The sequence below is a fragment of the Anthonomus grandis genome, chromosome 19 (assembly GCF_022605725.1).
Source record: "Anthonomus grandis grandis chromosome 19, icAntGran1.3, whole genome shotgun sequence".
In the NCBI taxonomy this organism is placed as follows: domain Eukaryota; kingdom Metazoa; phylum Arthropoda; class Insecta; order Coleoptera; family Curculionidae; genus Anthonomus; species Anthonomus grandis.
In genome coordinates, this window is record NC_065564.1 from 6,386,593 (window position 1) to 6,405,967 (window position 19,375).

Sequence of the window (19,375 nt, forward strand, 5' to 3'; positions counted from 1 at the left end):
CTTTCTTTCCAGTGTAAACGGAAAGCGTTTAAAAAAAAATTACATTTACTCTAATAGCCCGAAAGCCCGAAAAAATGTGCCATATGCCTGGACGAGAAGAAAAAGACCTCGAGACTCGAGAGATTCGAATAAAATGGATAATTTAAAGTAATTCCTGGAATAAAATTGATTGATTAAATCTCCTGGATGATTTGGAAATTTAGGAAGTTCCTGTAGGACAAACAGACAGAAAAGTCATTTTAAAGGGATAAAAAAAACGAGGTCGAATTAATGTTCTCAGACGATAGAGCAACAGCATTTAAATCTAACTGAAAAAGCCGACAGTCTTCAGGGCTAAAAATATACCAAAATAGTTTGAAAAGCATCTGCAAAAAGAAGACTTTTAGAATATTTAATGCAGCCAGGCACCTATGTCCCATTGAAACGCATTTAAATAAAAAAAAAGGTTCAAGACTGTTTTCGCATTAGAACCAACTAACCTAAATCTTGCAAAAAAGAGTGATTTTTCAAAAATTCAAATAAAACGTCGAAATTAAAGCGAGTCAAATTTAGCAAAAATGTGAAAAAATTGATTTTCAAAAATGAACTATTAGTCAAATTACCCAAGTATCCCATATGTTGTAAAAAACTGATTTTCAAAAATCTTAATAAAAACTCATCTATTGCATGAATTTACCTTATTTCTTCAATAAAACAGAAAGAAGGGTTTCAAGAATCTTTCTAAACAAAAATGAAGGAAATCGGATTACTAGAAACAAAGCTATGAGTCAAGCGTCACAGTGTTACCCAAGTGTCACAAAATTTTGCAAAAAACCTGATTTTCCAAAATTAAAATTCAAATTCTTCTATTGCACGGATTTGCTTCATTTCTTCAACAAAACGGCGAGAAGAGTTCCAAAAATCTTTTAAAATAAAAAACAAGTAAATGGGACCAAAAAAATAAAGTTATGAGTCGAGTCACCTAAGTGTCCCAAATCTACAAAAAAAATCTGAAAAATTCTTCTGTTGCATGGATTTACTTCATTTCTTCGATAAAACGGGAAGACAGGTCCCAAAAATCTTTTAAAAGAAAAATCAAGTAAATGGGACCAAAAGAAACAAAGTTATGAGTCAAGTTACCCAAGTGTACCAAATCTTGCAAAAAATCTGATTTTCAAAAATCGAAATAAAAATTCATCTGTTGCACGGATCTGCTTCATTTTTTCAATAAAACGGGAAGACAGGTCCCAAAAATCTTTTAAAATACAAATCAAGTAAATGGGACCAAAAGAAACAAAGTTATGAGTCAAGTTACCCAAGTGTTCCAAATCTTGCAAAAAATCTGATTTTCAAAAATCTAATAAAAATTCTTCCTTTGCATAGATTTGCTTCATTTCTTTAATAAAATAGAAAGAATGGTTCCATGAATCTTTTCAAACAAAAATGAAGAACATCGGATCAATAGAAAAAAAACTATGAGTCAAGTTACACAAGTGTCCCATATGTTGCAAAAAACTTATTTTAAAAAATCTTTATAAAAACTCATCTATTGGATGAATTTGCCTTATTTCTTCAATAATACGGGAAGAAGGGTTTCAAGAATATTTTTAAATAAAAATTAAAGAAATCGAATTACTAGAAACAAAGCGATGAGCCAAGTTACCCAAGTGTCAAAAAATGTCGCAAAAAACCTGATTTTCCAAAATTTAAATAAAAATTCTTCTGTTTCATGGATTTACTTCATTTCTTCAATAAAACGAGAACAAGGCTCCCAAAAAATTTTTTAAATAAAAATTAAGTAAATGGGACCAAAAGAAACAAAGTTATGAGTCAAGTTACCCAAATGTCCCAAATCTTGCAAAAAAATCTATATAAAAAATCTTCTGTTGCTTCAATTGTATTTGCTTCAATTCTTCAATAAAATAGAAAGAATGGTTGCATGAATCTTTTTAAACAAAAATGAAGAAAATCGGACCAATAGAAAAAAACTATGAGCCAAGTTACCCAAGTGTCCCAAATCTTGCAAAAAATCTGATTTTCAAAAATCTAAATAAAAATTCTTCTGTTGCATGGTTTTACTTCATTTCTTGAATAAAACGAGAACAAGGGTCCCAAAAATCTTTTAAAATAAAAAACAAGTAAATGGGACCAAAAGAAACAAAGTTATGAGACAAGTTACCAAAGTGTACCAAATCTTGCAAAAAAATCTGATTTTCAAAAATCTAAATAAAAATTCTTCTGTTGCATGGATTTGCTTTATTTTTTCAATAAAATAGGAAGAATGATTCCATAAATCTTTTTAAACAAAAATGAAGAAAATCGGACCAATAGAAAAAAACTATGAGCCAAGTTACCCAAATGTCCCATATATTGCAAAACACTGATTTTCAAAAATCCTAATAAAAACTCATCTATTGCATGAATTTACCTTATTTCTTCAATAAAACGAGAAGAAGGGTTTCAAGAATCTTTTAAAGTAAAAATGAAAGAAATCGGATTACTAGACACAAAGCTATGAGCCAAGTTACCCAAGTATCACAAAATTTTGCAAAAAACCTGATTTTCCAAAATCTAAATAAAAATTCTTCAATTGCACGGATTTGCTTTATTTTTTCAATAAAACGGGAAAAAGGATCCCAAGAATTTCTTAAAACAAAAATAGAGGAAATCGGACCAATAAAATCAAAGATACAAGTTAAGTTACCCAAATGGCCCAAACCATAGAAAAAACCTGGTTCCAAAAATCTGAATAAAAACTCTTGTACTGCATGGTTTTTTTACATTCTTGCAGCGAAACGTTAAGAAGGGATTCAAGATACTTTTAAAACGACAATGAAGAAAATCGAAGCAGTAGAACTTAAGTTATAGACCATCTGACTCAAATCTTGCAAAAATATAGAAATCTTAATCACTGTGATACTATCACTGGAATAAATGTTGGAGGGTTCTCGGTTTATTACTTTGCATCTTGTGAACTGAAAGAAGCATTAATTATAGTTTTTCCAGTTTCTTTTTTTAAATAAATGCACCAATGGTACTATACACAGGCTGCTCCGTTCCAGGTACACACTCATATGTATATTGGGAAATAAATCTCCCAACAGTTTATTTATTTTCTCGTTCTGCTCGATGTCAGGTTATAATTATATTGAGTCTAAAAATCTAGAATTATCGGGTGCCATCAGTTCTTGGTAGCTCGGGTCCACTGTTCTCGGTAACCACTGACGCTGACACCGCAAAGCCCAATAAACTGGGGAAGGGGATTAGTCGAGTAGTGGTAGTTGCCCTGAAACGTTCGTAGAGCTCCCGTTTCGCGTACGGCGAAAAGTTGAAAATGAGAACTTGCTCATTGTCCTCTGTTTAACCCCTAATGCCCAAAACGGGTCTCTCTCTCTCTAACTCTTTATTTTGCCCTACAAGTATTGTCAATAATAGTGGTAACCTAGTACAGGTTCATCACACTCTCTAAACTCTTTAAATATTTTACTAATTACATAAAAACGTTCCCGGTCGTCGTTAGTTGGTGTGAAGCTAACGTATGGTAACTGTTAACCTAGAATTATAGACATAAGTAAACTGTTCTTAGTTTTTTAAGGAATGAAATTAGTGAGTGTAATAAAATCAGTGAAGAGTTAGTACAAGTGGTTAGAGACAGTTTATAGAGACTGCATAGAGACAGCGGAAAAAATGGTAATTTAAGTCTACCCAATTACTGTTATTCCAAGTTCCTGTGACTACTAATAGATGTACATATTTAGAAAATAAATTTGTTTCATTTATTAGATTACAATTAATTCTTCAAGGGAATAATTATACAGTGCACTGCATCTTCATAGACACAATTATACAATTGTGTCCCCCTTGTGCTTGGGGAAGACGCAAATCTCCCCCGATCAATGTACTAAATATTAAATGTATGCCTTTCTTATAACATTTCATTCCCTTTTATATTCCTGGCCACTTCTTTAAAGTCACTCATTTTTCTTTGATATTCTTGCAATATTTCCTTAGATCTACCGAATTTTATATACATTCCAGTCACTTACTCTTTTTCTTTTCTTCAATACTATGGCTATATTTCCTTACATTTACCCAAATTTCTTTGGTGTCTCTTGGCCTTTTTCCATGGATCTATTGCATTTTTTCTATTCCAGGCTATTTCCTTAGATTTATTAAAAATGTTAAGGTTTATGCTTATTTCTTAGGATTATCTTGCATCCTACATGGATTTTCCTTTGAATTTGCATACAATTCCCTAAAAAACCTTAGTAGTTCAAGGTATAAATTTCCTTAAATTATATTGAATTCAATCTGGATTTTTTTAAAATTGGACTCTAAGAAATCCATGAGGTACTGCAGGAATTCAAACGCATATTCCAGTAATGATTTCAGCTGAAAATCTCTTTGTCCAAAACCATTTATTCCAGTTTATAATGAGAATCTGGTACAATCTAGGTGAAACTGAAGTAAAATGGCACGGAGAAATTAGGTAAGAAAGAGAATAAAGTTTATATTGAAATAAAAAGAGTTCCAGGGGAAATGCGAGTAAAATTTCAGTGCAAACAGTATATAAACCAGGTAAACGAGGGTTTATTAATTAAAAAAAAAATAGAACAAAAGGAGTATTAAAAAGCCGGCAAAAAGCGACTTACCTGCCGTCCTTACGGGCCATCCGTCTCAGCTCGTATTCGCCGTTTAACCGTTTGTCGATCTCGGGAATCGCCTTCTCGATGGCCATTTTTTGCACGATCGCACACGCCAACTCGACATTTTCCTGAGCGACGAGGTTGGCCGCTTGCTCGATCAACTCTTTCTGTTGCACGCTCGGCGTGATCAAGTTGCTAGTCAGTATTTGTTTCACGTGGGTGGCGATCGCGGCCAGCAGCTGATCGCGGCAGGTGATCATCGCCATGCCGGAGGTCAGGTTTCGTACCTGTGAATGGAACATCGGGGAAAATGTTGAAATTATTTATTGAAAAGATCCGTGCTCGTTTTTAAATGAACCTTCTGCTAGGTTCGAGAGAGGAGAAATGAGGCAAAAACCTCAAATACTCCGTTGCATTTGAAAGCATCCATAATCCTTCTTCTATTTACTGGATTTGCTTGATTTCTTAAATATAAATTAAAGGAAAGATAAAATAAAGTTATAAAGCAATAATCAAGGAGATATGAGCTCTAAAAGTAAGCCAGAGGGTGCATTGGTATATGGCCCACATAAACTTGCATAAAAGTTGTTATAGTGCACGGATTTACGTGATTTCTTCCATAAAAGTTAAAAAGAGGATCAAATTAACTTTTAAATAAAAAATCAAGACTATATGTGTCCCACAAGCGAAGTTACAGACCGAGTTACTCCCTGTACTGAAAACTAGACATCGCACCCAAAACCTTTTTAAAAACTTTCTTGTTGCATGGATTTACTTTATTTCTCTATAAATAAAAGTATGATCAAATTAACCTTTAAAATAAAAATCAAGGGTCTATGAGTGCTACGAGTAAAGTTACAAAGAGTTTGAGTTACCTCGTATGCCGAAAACTAGACATGGCACCCAAAAAACATAAATAAAAACTGCCTTGTGGCCTAGATTTACTTGATTTCTTCAATGAAAGTTAAAGCAAGTAAAAATAAAGTCATAAAGCAAAACCAATGAGATATGAGCCCTAAAAGACCCATTATAGACAAAAAAGGAACGCAGGAAGTGTGTCTGTATGAATAGGGCCCACAAAAACTTGCATACAAGTGGTTTTATTGCATGAATTGATTTTTTTTTCAGAACAAAAAGTTTCAGATCAAATGTCCTAAAAATTTGACACTCTTGCAACAAATCCTAATTTTTGCAAAAATTGAAATAAAAACGTTTATACTGCATGGATTGTTTTCATTTTTTTAATAGAATATGAAACAGGTGTTTGAGTATCATGAAAAGCAAAAACGAAGTAAATTGAAGTATTTGAAACAAAGTTACGAGCCAAATTGCCTCAAATCTTGCAAAAAAACCTGACTTTTCAAAAAATAAGTATAAAAATTATTTTACTGCATGGATTTGCTTCATTCCTTTAAAGAATCGTTAAGAAGGATTCCGAGAATCTCTCGAGTCAAAAATTAGGTAAATCGGAATAATAGAAACAAAGTTACGAGTCAAGTTACCTAAAAGTGGCCCAAATCTTACAAAAAAAACCTGATTTTCAAAAATGTTCATTAAACGGGAAAAGGAGTTCCAAGTTTCTTTTAAAGCGGAAATGAAAGAAAAAAGTTATGAGTCATGTTACCCAAGAGTGTCTCAAATCTTGCAAAAAACCTAATGCAAATAGATTCTCTTCTACCAACCTTCGTCTTACAGTCCTTGAGGACACATTACAAATCCCTAGAGCCAGTAATTCTATCTGAATTTGACGAGAAGTCATGAAAGGGTTATTCTGGCTAATTTGCTTTAATTTGCGTACAGCTCTAATGTTCATTTTTTTTTTTGGTCGTTTCTTTTAACATCAAATCTACGAGCAATATCAATTTGACGATCACCCGCGCGTTGTCTTAAATCAAGAGAGAATCTAATTCCGCGTGGCATGTTGCACCTTGAGTTAAAGAGAAGCAATACTGTACTAATTTTATTTTATAAATATCTAGACAAAAAAATAATTCCAAAATTGTTTTTTTCTATCTACTTTTGACCAGCTATATTTATATTATTGCTTTATCTGATAGCAAGCAAAATATTTAACTGAAATTTATTGGTATCTTTTTATAGACCGCCTTACAAATAATAATAATTTAAAATCTAGGGGACCTGTAGGTAAATCTTTAAACAATTATATGAAAATAATACTTTGTCTATCTATTTTTAGCCACTTGCCACTGTTAGTGAAATTTCTGCGACGCTGAATTTCTTGGTGCAGAAAATGATGGAGCTGAGTGGTAAAGTGGATTTACTCCTATCGGAGAATGCTAACCTTAAGACTGAGATTGCTATTCTAAAAGAAATTAGGCTAAAAGAAATTGAAGTGGTAAGCCCTAAAGGTACCGGTGCATTGTCGACGGTGTCGTCGTCTTATGCACAGGCCCTTAAGAACGACAACAAAGTTCTGGTTGTTAAACAGAAGGGTGAAGAAAAAGACGTTGGAAAAGTCAAGGAGGACCTTAGAAAAAAAGTGAATCCCACAGATATTGGTGCTGGTTTAACACTAGGAAAACCCACTAAAAATGGGGGAGTAATTCTTAAATGTGGCAACGAAAAAGATTTGTCTAATATTCAGGCAGAGATCCAAAGTAAAATGGGAGATAATTATACAGTGGATATTCCAAAAAAATTAGAACATAGGATTAAGGTAGTGGGTATCAATGAGTCAGAATTTGCCTTAACGGATAATGAAATTTTATTAAAAATTGAGAGCCAAAATAATATACACAACATTCCTGACAAAAAAATTAAAGTTTTAAGGAAAACCAAAGTTGTAAATAAGAAGTTTACTATGGTACTTGAAGTGGATGCCAAAACATACGGTATTTTCATAGAAAGGGAGAGAATAAATATAGGTTGGAATCGATGTGCAATTTTTAATGATTATGGTGTGAAAAGATGTTTTAGATGCTGTCAGTATGGTCACATTGTAAAAGACTGTAAGGAAAATAAAGTGTGTGGAAAGTGTAGCGGGAATCACGATTTTAAGGAGTGTAATGTTAATAGTGTCAAATGTGCAAACTGTGTTATGTCTAATAAAAAATATGGTCTCACTCTAGAAGTTAGTCATACCACCTGGGACTTAAACAAATGTGAATCCTACAAAAGAATTGAGGATATTCAACGGTGTAAGTATATTAAATAGCAATTAGACTTTAAAGATGTTCATAACTGTAGCATTGTATATTTTAATTGCCAGGGTTTTCTAAATAACAAAGGGCACATTGTTTTATTAATCAATGATTGGAAACCCAAAATAGTATTTCTGAGTGAGACACATGTATCATGTGATATTGAATTATGTGAATTAAATATCAGGGGGTATAAATTAGAGCAATGCACTACCAACAACAACAGAACAGGGGGGGTTATGGCATTAATACGTTGTGATATTAGATATAAGATTGTCAATGTTCAATGTCTTGAAAACTATGTTTGGTTATTGTCCCTCGAAGTATCTTTGTCTGGTTTGAAGTATTTATGTTCGGTTTTATATCATCCGCCTCAGAAAGATGATGCAAATTTTATAGATTTTTTTAATAATCATTTAGATCAAATTTGTGACTTTAATGGTATAAATGTAATAGTAGGCGATTTTAATTTTGATTTATTGAAAAACTCATTTTATGGCAACAAGATATCTAATGTTATATATACAAATGGATTTTATCAAATAGTACAGACCCCTACTAGAATGGTCCCAAAAAGCCAAACATTAATAGACTATATCGTAACAAATAATAAAAATCTCCAATATAAGGTTCACCATACGCCTAAAATCAGCGATCATTCAATTCTTTCAATAACACTTCCCCAAGAAAAAACTCAAAATGATAAAAAAATTACATTTCAGAGGTCTTTTAAAAATTATGATCCCAATGAGTTACAACAAGAATTATCACATTCTGTTTGGAATAATAATGTTTCTGATGTAAATATTTTGGCTACTTCTTTCATTGGAGATATTGAAAATATTATTAATCGTATGTGTCCCAGGGTCAAGATAGTCCAAAATCAAAAATATCTCGACAAAAAATGGATTACTTCTGAAATAAGAGAAATGATGCGTGAAAGGGATCTATTATACAAAAGAGCTGTTATGAGTGGAAGTGAAAATAACTGGCAAGAATACAAGAGGAAAAGAAATATCATTGTAAGTAAAATAAGAACAGAAAAAGAAAAATTTTACGCAGAAACAATAGACTTAAATAAAAGTAACCCAAAAGAACTGTGGAAAAACCTTAAAACTCTTTTACCTGGGAAAAAGCAAGAATTGCCAGACGTAATCAGGTTTGAAACAGAAGTAATCAACCAAGAGGCAGACATAGCTAATAGATTTAATAAGTATTTTGTGTATAGCATTGACGGTATAATTGGGGATATACCACTTCCACAAAATGCTGTACCCTTTTATATTGGACCCACAGTGCATAGTGGAATATTTAGTAATTTTGAAAAATTAACAATGGTTAGAATGAAGAAAATTATAAAAAACCTAAAAAATGTGGGTGGGGGTGAGTGTGGCATCTCTAAGCAAGTCCTTTGTGACGTAGTATATGCAGTTGGTAATCGTCTTTTAGATGTTATTAACACATCACTTAGCAATGGTGTTTTTCCAGAATCTTGGAAACTAACAACTATCATTCCTGTTCCAAAGGTAAATAACACGAAATTATATAATGAGTTTCGTCCAATAAATACGGTGCCAATATATGAGAAGGTTTTAGAAGTTGTTGTTAAAGAACAGTTGCTAAACTTCTGTGATTCAAATAAAATAATTATTCCTAACCAATCAGGTTTTAGAGAGAACCATTCTTGCGAGTCTGTTATTGTTGGTATGTGTGATGATTTTCTTAGGGCCGTCGACTGTGATAACTATGTCTTAGCCGTTTTTCTTGATTTTAAGAGGGCTTTTGAAACAGTAGATAGGAGTATTTTAATAAACAAATTAGAGCATATAGGAATCAAGAATACTGTTTTAGAGTGGTTTAAGTCATACTTGAATAAAAGATCTCAACGTGTGTCTTATAAAAATTGTTTGTCGGAGTCTGTAAATGTTAAATATGGTGTACCACAAGGAACGGTTTTGGGTCCGCTGTTATTTTTAATCTATATTAATGATATGGTTAGAGTAACACTTAAGTGTAAAATTATTCTTTTTGCTGACGACACAATGCTTTATATTATAGGTAAAAACTTACAACAAATGCAGAAAGATTTGAATGATGATTTGGAGCGTATTTTTGATTGGCTGTGTGTAAATAAGCTATGTCTAAATACTGATAAATCCAAATTTTGCATATTTAGAAAGAAATCAAAGCTTAGTGAAGCGGAAATCCAAAGTATGCACATAGCTGTAAATGGGGAAAATATTACTTATGATGGGGAAATTAAATATTTAGGCATAATGTTGGACTGCAATCTAAACTTTCAAGCTCATGCTGACTATGTAATGCGAAAATTTTCAAAAAAAGTGGGTTTTATAACTCAAATAGGTAAAAACTTAAGCATGCATACAAAACTACAACTCTATAATATTATTGCTTTCCAACACTTACAATTCTGTTCGACTTTGTTATTTAATCTACCTCAGTATAAAATAAACCAAATGGAGAAAATACAAAATAGAGCTATGAGACAAATTTTAAAATGTAGTTGGTGTACGCCAATTAAATGTATGTTGAATGTTTTGAATATGTTGTCTGTGAAGCAAAGGGTTTTATTTAATGTGTATCTGTTTGTTTTTAAACTTAAACATAATTTGTTACCTAACTATTTGTGTAATGGATTGAAGGTATTTAGTGATATTCATAGTTATCATACGAGAAATCGTACAGACTTTATTTTATTGGAACGGTGCAATTCGACCCAAATGCAAAACTCGGTTTTATATAAGGGATTATCTGAATTTAACAAATTACCTGTGATAATAAAAAACTGTGATAATCTAAACCGGTTCAAAAGGCTCCTAAGAAAATTTCTTTTAGATAACTGTTAGTACAGATAGTTATGATTGTTTATTTTAATTTTACAGATTTTAGCCCGTTTTTATTTATACATCTTAGCACTGTAGGTTTATTCTCGTTTCTTTTGTTTCTCGTCCTTAATATAAATATTTTACATGTTTATTTTTAGTTTTACACATTTTAGCCCGTTTTTAATTATTTTATTTATTATTTGTTAATAAGTTAAGTTTTATCTTTGTTTAATTTTATTGTTGCCCCCTGATATTTGTATTTGTATTAATAATGTTTTTGTTAAATTAGGTACTGTAGGTTTATTCTTGTTTCTTTTTGTTTGTGTCCTGTACACACATTACACTTTTTATTTTTATTTAATTTTCACATATTTACAAATGTTGTTTTTTTTTCTATTTCTACTATTGTAATAAGACTAATAAGGCAAACTTGTACTTATATGTAGCTTTTTTATGCTAAATAAATGCTTTATTATTATTATTATTATTACTACTGTAAGTGTCTGTGTAAAATTTCAATTATTTTTATTATGATATGTACGTAGCATGTTTGCTTTATTATTTAACTTCTCTAATGGATGGACGTTCCAAAGACTTTGTCAATAACTTAGAAGACAAAAAAGAGCACATTGGGCTCCTTATCTCGACTCACCATATAATGCGAAGCCAACCGCATGCGTTCGTCGTCCGGCTCCAAAGCGAAATCTTTGCGGATGATCTGATCGCACGTTTGAACGGCGATTTTAATCGAGCGGTCCAGGATGGGCGCGAGCCACTCTTGGATCGCGCGCTCGATCGCCGTCTTGACGGTCGCCTTCAGTTGGGGCTGCGTCTGGAAGAGGACCGCGCCCTGCGGCACCACCGTGTGCACCTGGAGCGACTGCAGCCCGTTGATCTCGTGGTAGCTGAAACGGGGCGCGGGGGTGACCGTTTGCGACGCGTTCGCCGACGGGTCCACGTTCTGCATTACCTGGATATATCAGTCGAGTTTAGACATTTAAGATGAATAAGGGAGAAGTTGAAGTAATAAACATGGATGATTTACAAGTTTAAGTTATAGTAAGATATTTTAATGATCCATTTTCGTTTTAAATCGTTCTGGGGAGTGTTTTTTACGAATCAAGGAAATCAGTGCAATGGAAGCTTTTTTATTCAATTTTCGGTGAATAATGTCTATTGTTTATTTGGGGTTAGCACTCTTGGGTAAATCGCTTACATTTTTGTTCTATTATACTTAGAGAGTTGGTTTAAAGACTTCCAGTAAGGAAATTATTAATTATAATAATCTGGAAAGTTTTAAGGACGTACTCTAAAAAAAAGTCAAAATTTTGGGGAATTTTCATTTTTTTCATGAGAAAAACACTGCTTTTAGGGCACAATTTCTGTACTAATGTACTTAAAGAGTTGATTTAAAGACTACCAGTAAGGAAACCATGAATTATAATAATCTGGAAAGTTTCAAAGACCTACTCCAAAAAAAAGTCAAAATTTTGGGGAATTTTCGTTTTTTTCATGAGAAAAACAGTGCTTTTGGGGAACAATTTCTGTTCTATAGTACTTAAAGAGTTTATTTAAAAACTACCAGTAAGGCAACCATTAATTATAATATTTTAAAAAGTTTTAAGGACCTACTCCAAAAAAAAGTCAAAATTTTGGGGAATTTTCGTTTTTTTCATTAAAAAAATGCTGCTTTTAGGGCACAATTTCTGTACTAATGTACTTAAAGAGTTGATTTAAAGACTACCAGTAAGGAAACCATGAATTATAATAATCTGGAAAGTTTCAAGGACCTACTCCAAAAAAAAGTCAAAATTTTGGGGAATTTTCGTTTTTTTCATGAGAAAAACAGTGCTTTTGGGGAACAATTTCTGTTCTATAGTACTTAAAGAGTTTATTTAAAAACTACCAGTAAGGCAACCATTAATTATAATATTTTAAAAAGTTTTAAGGACCTACTCCAAAAAAAAGTCAAAATTTTGGGGAATTTTCGTTTTTTTCATTAAAAAAATGCTGCTTTTAGGGCACAATTTCTGTACTAATGTACTTAAAGAGTTGATTTAAAGACTACCAGTAAGGAAACCATGAATTATAATAATCTGGAAAGTTTCAAGGACCTACTCCAAAAAAAAGTCAAAATTTTGGGGAATTTTCGTTTTTTTCATGAGAAAAACAGTGCTTTTGGGGAACAATTTCTGTTCTATAGTACTTAAAAAGTTTATTTAAAAACTACCAGTAAGGCAACCATTAATTATAATATTTTAAAAAGTTTTAAGGACCTACTCCAAAAAAAAGTCAAAATTTTGGGGAATTTTCGTTTTTTTCATTAAAAAAATGCTGCTTTTAGGGCACAATTTCTGTACTAATGTACTTAAAGAATTGATTTAAAGACTACCAGTAAGGAAACCATGAATTATAATAATCTGGAAAGTTTCAAGGACCTACTCCAAAAAAAAGTCAAAATTTTGGGGAATTTTCGTTTTTTTCATGAGAAAAACAGTGCTTTTGGGGAACAATTTCTGTTCTATAGTACTTAAAAAGTTTATTTAAAAACTACCAGTAAGGCAACCATTAATTATAATATTTTAAAAAGTTTTAAGGACCTACTCCAAAAAAAAGTCAAAATTTTGGGGAATTTTCGTTTTTTTCATTAAAAAAATGCTGCTTTTAGGGCACAATTTCTGTACTAATGTACTTAAAGAATTGATTTAAAGACTACCAGTAAGGAAACCATGAATTATAATAATCTGGAAAGTTTCAAGGACCTACTCCAAAAAAAAGTCAAAATTTTGGGGAATTTTCGTTTTTTTCATGAGAAAAACAGTGCTTTTGGGGAACAATTTCTGTTCTATAGTACTTAAAAAGTTTATTTAAAAACTACCAGTAAGGCAACCATTAATTATAATATTTTAAAAAGTTTTAAGGACCTACTCCAAAAAAAAGTCAAAATTTTGGGGAATTTTCGTTTTTTTCATTAAAAAAATGCTGCTTTTAGGGCACAATTTCTGTACTAATGTACTTAAAGAGTTGATTTAAAGACTACCAGTAAGGAAACCATGAATTATAATAATCTGGAAAGTTTCAAGGACCTACTCCAAAAAAAAGTCAAAATTTTGGGGAATTTTCGTTTTTTTCATTAAAAAAATGCTGCTTTTAGGGCACAATTTCTGTACTAATGTACTTAAAGAGTTGATTTAAAGACTACCAGCAAGGAAACCATGAATTATAATAATCTGGAAAGTTTCAAGGACCTACTCCAAAAAAAAGTCACAATTTTGGGGAATTTTCGTTTTTTTCATGAGAAAAACACTGCTTTTAGGGCACAATTTCTGAACTAATGTACTTAAAGAATTGATTTAAAGACTACCAGTAAGGCAACCATGAATTATATTAATCTGGAAAGTTTCAAGGACCTACTCCAAAAAAAAGTCAATTTTTTGGGCAATTTCGGTTTTTTTCATGAGAAAAACACTGCTTTTAGGACATCATTTTTGCACTAATGTACTTAAATAGTTGATTTAAGGACTACCAGTAAGGCAACCATTAATTATAATAATCTAGAAAGTTTCAAGGACCTACTCCAAAAAAAAGTCAAAATTTTGGGGAATTTTCGTTTTTTTCATTAAAAAAATGCTGCTTTTAGGGCACAATTCCTGTACTAATGTACTTAAAGAGTTGATTTAAAGACTACCAGTAAGGGAATCATTAATTATAATAATCTGGAAAGTTTCAAAGACCTACTCCAAAAAAAAGTCAAAATTTTGGGGTATTTTCGTTTTTTTCATGAGAAAAATGCTGCTTTTAGGTCACAATTTCTGTTCTAATGTACTTAAAGAGTTGATTTGTCCACTTCATTTATTTAATAAAACGGGAAGAAAAAGGATCCCGAGATTTTGTTAAAACAAAAATGAGGTAAATCGGAACGTCAAAAACAAAGTCACGAGCCAAATTACCCAAAGGTGAACTCTTTAAACAATTCCTAATAAAACTTGTAAAATGCCTTTTTTTTTTAAACTCTAATTTTGAAACATCAGGGAACTTTTATTAGAAATGCATTAACAATGAATAATTCCCAAACTCTGAATGCCAATATTCTAAACGTTTTAAACCTTTTTAGGTGTTTTAGCCCCCGACAAAGTAAATCCACATAAAAATTTGACTGTTTTTAACCGTAACAAACCAAAGAAGTTCGCTTACAGGTGAACCGCCGCCCTGTCCCACAACGATCATGTTGGCCAGCTCCGGTTCGGGCATGTTCGCGTTACTCTGCTGGCCGCTGGACGCCGCCACCTCCTTCTTCAACGGCTGCGACAGTTGAAACTCGATCTTCCGGATCCTCTCCGGGTCTTTCAGGTAAATGGCCGGTTTCAATTGGGCGACGTCGATATCGAGGTTCTTGCACAAAACCTACGAATAAAACGCGTTAAAATTGTGGTCGGGTCGGTTTGAAAGTGGATTTTTCACCTCGATTTCGAACTTCAGGGTCAACTTGAGATCCGGCTCGGAATGTAACTCGGCGAGCACGTTCATCAGGGCCATGGTCCAGGGGTTTGGCGGCTTGAACACTTTACTTTTCGCGCAAGACTCCAACACCTAAAAGTTGACACTTAGAACAGCCGAATAACATCGAAAAGTTAAATAATAGATCGTTTTTAGTAGTAGCTATGCAGGGTGTTCCATGAATAATGGTAAATAATTTAACAGGAAAGAGATTCCTTAAAAAAAAATTAGGTTAAGTTTTTCTAGTCCGAAAGTCCATTTACCCTGGTTTTACCTTGGTTTTTAACAAAATGTGGGACATGGGTGTGTGGCTATAATTTTTTACTCAAAAAATTTCCCCACGATTAATCCTTTTCGAGATATTTCAAATTAAAGTTTTCAATGCGCTCAAGACAAAATGTTATTTTCCTACTTCTGGTTAAAAAATTTGTTAAGTAGTCAAGATGAATTATTATAAATCACTTTCTCCCTTCCTTACATTAGGACTCTTACCCACCCTGCATAAAGGCTTTTGTACTCCCTCTCTATAGAGGTTAGGTAAAAAGTAAAAAAAAATTAAAAATTATACAAAACTTTTGGGGTTTTACTTAAAATTTTTGAATCCAATGCCAAAATTTGTTTTTCTCTTTTAGAAATATCAAATTTTGATCCTGAATATGACTTCATAGTTAAAAATATACTATTTCCGAAACTATAGGAGATACGAGGGCGGTTAAATTAGAAAAAAGTTACCAATTTTTATGCTTATTCTAAATCCTTTTACAGCATTGCAAAATTTTTATTAGTTCCTGAATTACAGGGTGATTTATAAAAAAAACGCCGAATTTTATCTCAATAATTATTTTCAAAACCACTGATTTTGGAAACTTACTTTTTACTACAAAGTTTTTTAATTTTTTCTGCTCTACAAAACTTCACCTTTGACTTTTGGTATCGTGGCTACGGCTATCAACTTCTTTTTTTTAAATACGGACCTGCATTTTTTATAACTTATATTGAAAGCATATTTTATTCCCTTTAAAATGAAGTATCTGATTAATATGTTTCCCAACGTTTCAACGTATTAATAAACATTTGTGGGAATGATTCCTTAATGAGGGCCTAATTTTTTTTGAATTATTGTAGATTAATTTATTTTAATTTTTTTTTAAACTTTAACAAAAGAGCTAACTAACAATATATATACAATAATAAATAACATGAGACTTAAACGTATTACATTTTTGCACATGGGGATGGACGGAAATCAATGGTAAAAATATTAATTGCTACTGAATCATTTCGAAATGAGCGATTATTTTTTAAGATTCGGCAACCTTCCAGTAAGAGAATTTTAAGATGTATTATTAAATGTTTTGTACCATATTAATACTTTTTGCATATTTTTTAAATATTATGTTCACAAATTTTACACACTCTATGGTTTATTTTTTTTTTTTTTGATAATAAATGAAGTGTAAAGTTCGGTACCTTGGCCACGAATGGGACGACGTAATGAAGCTCGAGCTGGCCCTTGTGGTAGGCCTCGACGAGCAACGATTTCATGTCCAATTCGACCTGTAGGATCGGCTTGTTGCGGCTCAGCGTGAGCATTCCTAACCAATGGCCAAGGTTCTTCAGCAAAGACCGATCTGAGAAGTTGGCTATTCCTTTGTCAGACCTCAACAGGACTCTGATGTTTCTATATATACGAAAAAAAAAAGAATCAATTTATTATTTGATTAATAAAACTTAAAGGAGGCTTTTCAGTATCTTTTAAGGTAAAATGGAAGTAACTCTTCTGTTGCATGTATTTGTGTCCTACCCCTCAATAAAAGTCGCAGGAAGGTGTCAAGTAACTTAATTACTTAAGGTAATTCAGAATTAGACGCAAATTAATGAGCCAAGTTCCAAAGTGTGTCTGAAATTTCATGGGGAATGGAAATACTTGATTTAAGTTAAAGAAAGGTTCCAAGTAATTTTTGCAACAAAAATTAGCAAAATCCGACCATTGGCAGGTAAGTTATTGACCAAGTTGTCTTGGGGTAACCAATTAAGTAACATGGTACCCAGAAACTTGGATAAAGAATCATATATTCAATGGAGTTTTATGATTTCCCCAGTGACAGTAGCAAAAAGCTCTTAGAAACATTTTAATATAAAAATCAGGCAAATTGGAGTCTTGGAAGCCAATTACATGGTTGCGAAGAATAAATGCAGCTAAAACAAAATTTTGCCTATTTGGGAGTAAAACTAGATTAAGTGGAGCTAATTTTGATGTAATAAATAATGAAATAATTATATCTTATCAGAGAAAAATTAAATCTTTGGTTGTTATTTTGGATCCACATTTAAATTTTTATTCTTATATCGACGGCATAATACGCAAAATCTCGAAAAAAAAACATTAATTTTTGTCCTATAAAAATAATTTGCAATCTTTTGTACTGGATAACGCAACCATTGACGAAGCCGACTCAGTGACATTTTTGGGGCTTACTGTTGACAAGTCGTTAAAATGGGACATGCACATTAACCCTTTTACAAGAAAATTAAGCTCCGCTTGTTTTGCACTAAGATCACAATTTCCAAGGAGCTTAGCCTCTCAACCTCTATAACAGTGTATTTTTCCCTCTTTGAATCACACTTTCGTTACGCCCTTCCTTTTTGGGTTGTGTGTAGTGTCACTCAATTTGACAAAATTTTCAGACTTCAAAAGAGAGCTTTGCGTTATACACTTAGACTTAATTATAGAGCTCATTGCCAGGATTTCTTTAAAAAATTTAACTACTTATATATGAGTCCGTTTGTCTAGCACGTTTCACCAAATTCAGATACGTAACGAGAGAAACGTAGGACGGAGTATGATTTATATCTGCCTACTCCACATGCAGAATTGGTAAAAAACTCTATATTGTACAAAGCAAAAAAAATGCACAATCATTTGCCATTGAACATAAAGTCCATCACATCTTTTCCTACTTTCCGTAAGGCATTAAAATCATTCCTACTGGACAGAGCCTTTTACTCGGTAAACGATTTTTTTAATACTTAATTTTAACTTCACACACACAGACTGATTTATTGTTTTTATATGTACTATTTTATGTAGCTCGTAGCTATGTTGTGTTTTGTTTGTTTCTGTGTTTTACTTTAGTTATCAGCTTTGTCTACAAATTGTAAAATTTTTTGACAATAAAGCGATGATTCACGGGCAAATGAAGGAAACAAATTTTACGAAATGGATAGAAGAAAAACTGTTGTCAAATATTCCAGAACAGACTGTTGCTATTATGGACAACTATCACTCTGCATTAGCAAGTAGGATCCACAAAATCCTCGACAAAAGGTGTAATAGTGAATTGACTCAAGGACAACAAAATTAATTTTGACAAATCAAAAAGTTTGAATTAAACCCTATAGAGTTAGTATGGGCCGAAGTAGAGCGATATATAAGAAATCATAATGTTTCGTTCTCTCTCCTTTTGTTACTTTTTGCTAATTTTACTTATTTTTAGTAACACAGTTTTTTTTAAGTTTAAGATATTTAATAATTAGTTCGGTAATAATTTGTTTATTTTGGTTTATTTACATTGATTTTGCATATAAAAGTTCACCCGGTATAACATACGCGTTTCTTGGTAAATTCTTAATATTTAAACTCGACCTATCTTACATTTCCTTACTCTCTTACTCCAATGTTCCTTCCATAAAGCCTTGCTCTTTTATCCTACTTTACCTTATGGACCCGTTGGGGCGAGAGGAGTAAGCTATTTGACCGAGTTCATCCGCCAAAAACTTAAAATACGGAACAGGTGTGTAATACCGGAAAGCAGTAGTACTACGGCAATTATTGAATCGGTACCTAAATCTCATGCGAGAGAATACCGAAGTGCATCACGTCTTTGTCCATTTAATGAAAGCTGATTGGGGTGTTCCTTATATCAACATCCTTTCCTTTACTTCATTTATTACTAGGGTAAGTCGAGTCATTTTTTTTCCTTTTACGTTAAATTGTGTCTCTTCTTATTTTGTTTATATTTTATTTCACTCATTACATAGTCACTAAGGGTGTGCGTCGAAAACAGAAGGATCACCTTATTTCAGTGTGACTGGAGCAGCGTCCCTATTTTTTTACAGTCAGCCTTGATAACTTGATAAAAAATTAAGATCGAAATAACCTTGATTTAAGTAATTAAACATATATTATAAACAGGCCCGAAACACATAATACTGGTGATTTAACAGCTATACCAAATTCATCGAA

General features: G+C 32.3%; 1 protein-coding gene across 1 annotated transcript in view; it reads right to left on the reverse strand.

Moving 5' to 3' along the window:
* LOC126747431 (CCR4-NOT transcription complex subunit 1) overlaps positions 1 to 19,375 on the reverse strand; it is a 108,797-nt gene that overhangs the window by 40,134 nt on the left and 49,288 nt on the right. The window contains exons 12-16 of the mRNA XM_050456068.1: positions 16,600 to 16,810; positions 15,094 to 15,222; positions 14,827 to 15,036; positions 11,285 to 11,602; positions 4,632 to 4,912 (exon numbers count right to left, since the gene is read on the reverse strand). Of these exons, the coding sequence (XP_050312025.1) occupies positions 4,632 to 4,912; positions 11,285 to 11,602; positions 14,827 to 15,036; positions 15,094 to 15,222; positions 16,600 to 16,810 (1,149 nt within the window). The remainder of the gene's footprint in view (positions 1 to 4,631; positions 4,913 to 11,284; positions 11,603 to 14,826; positions 15,037 to 15,093; positions 15,223 to 16,599; positions 16,811 to 19,375) is intronic.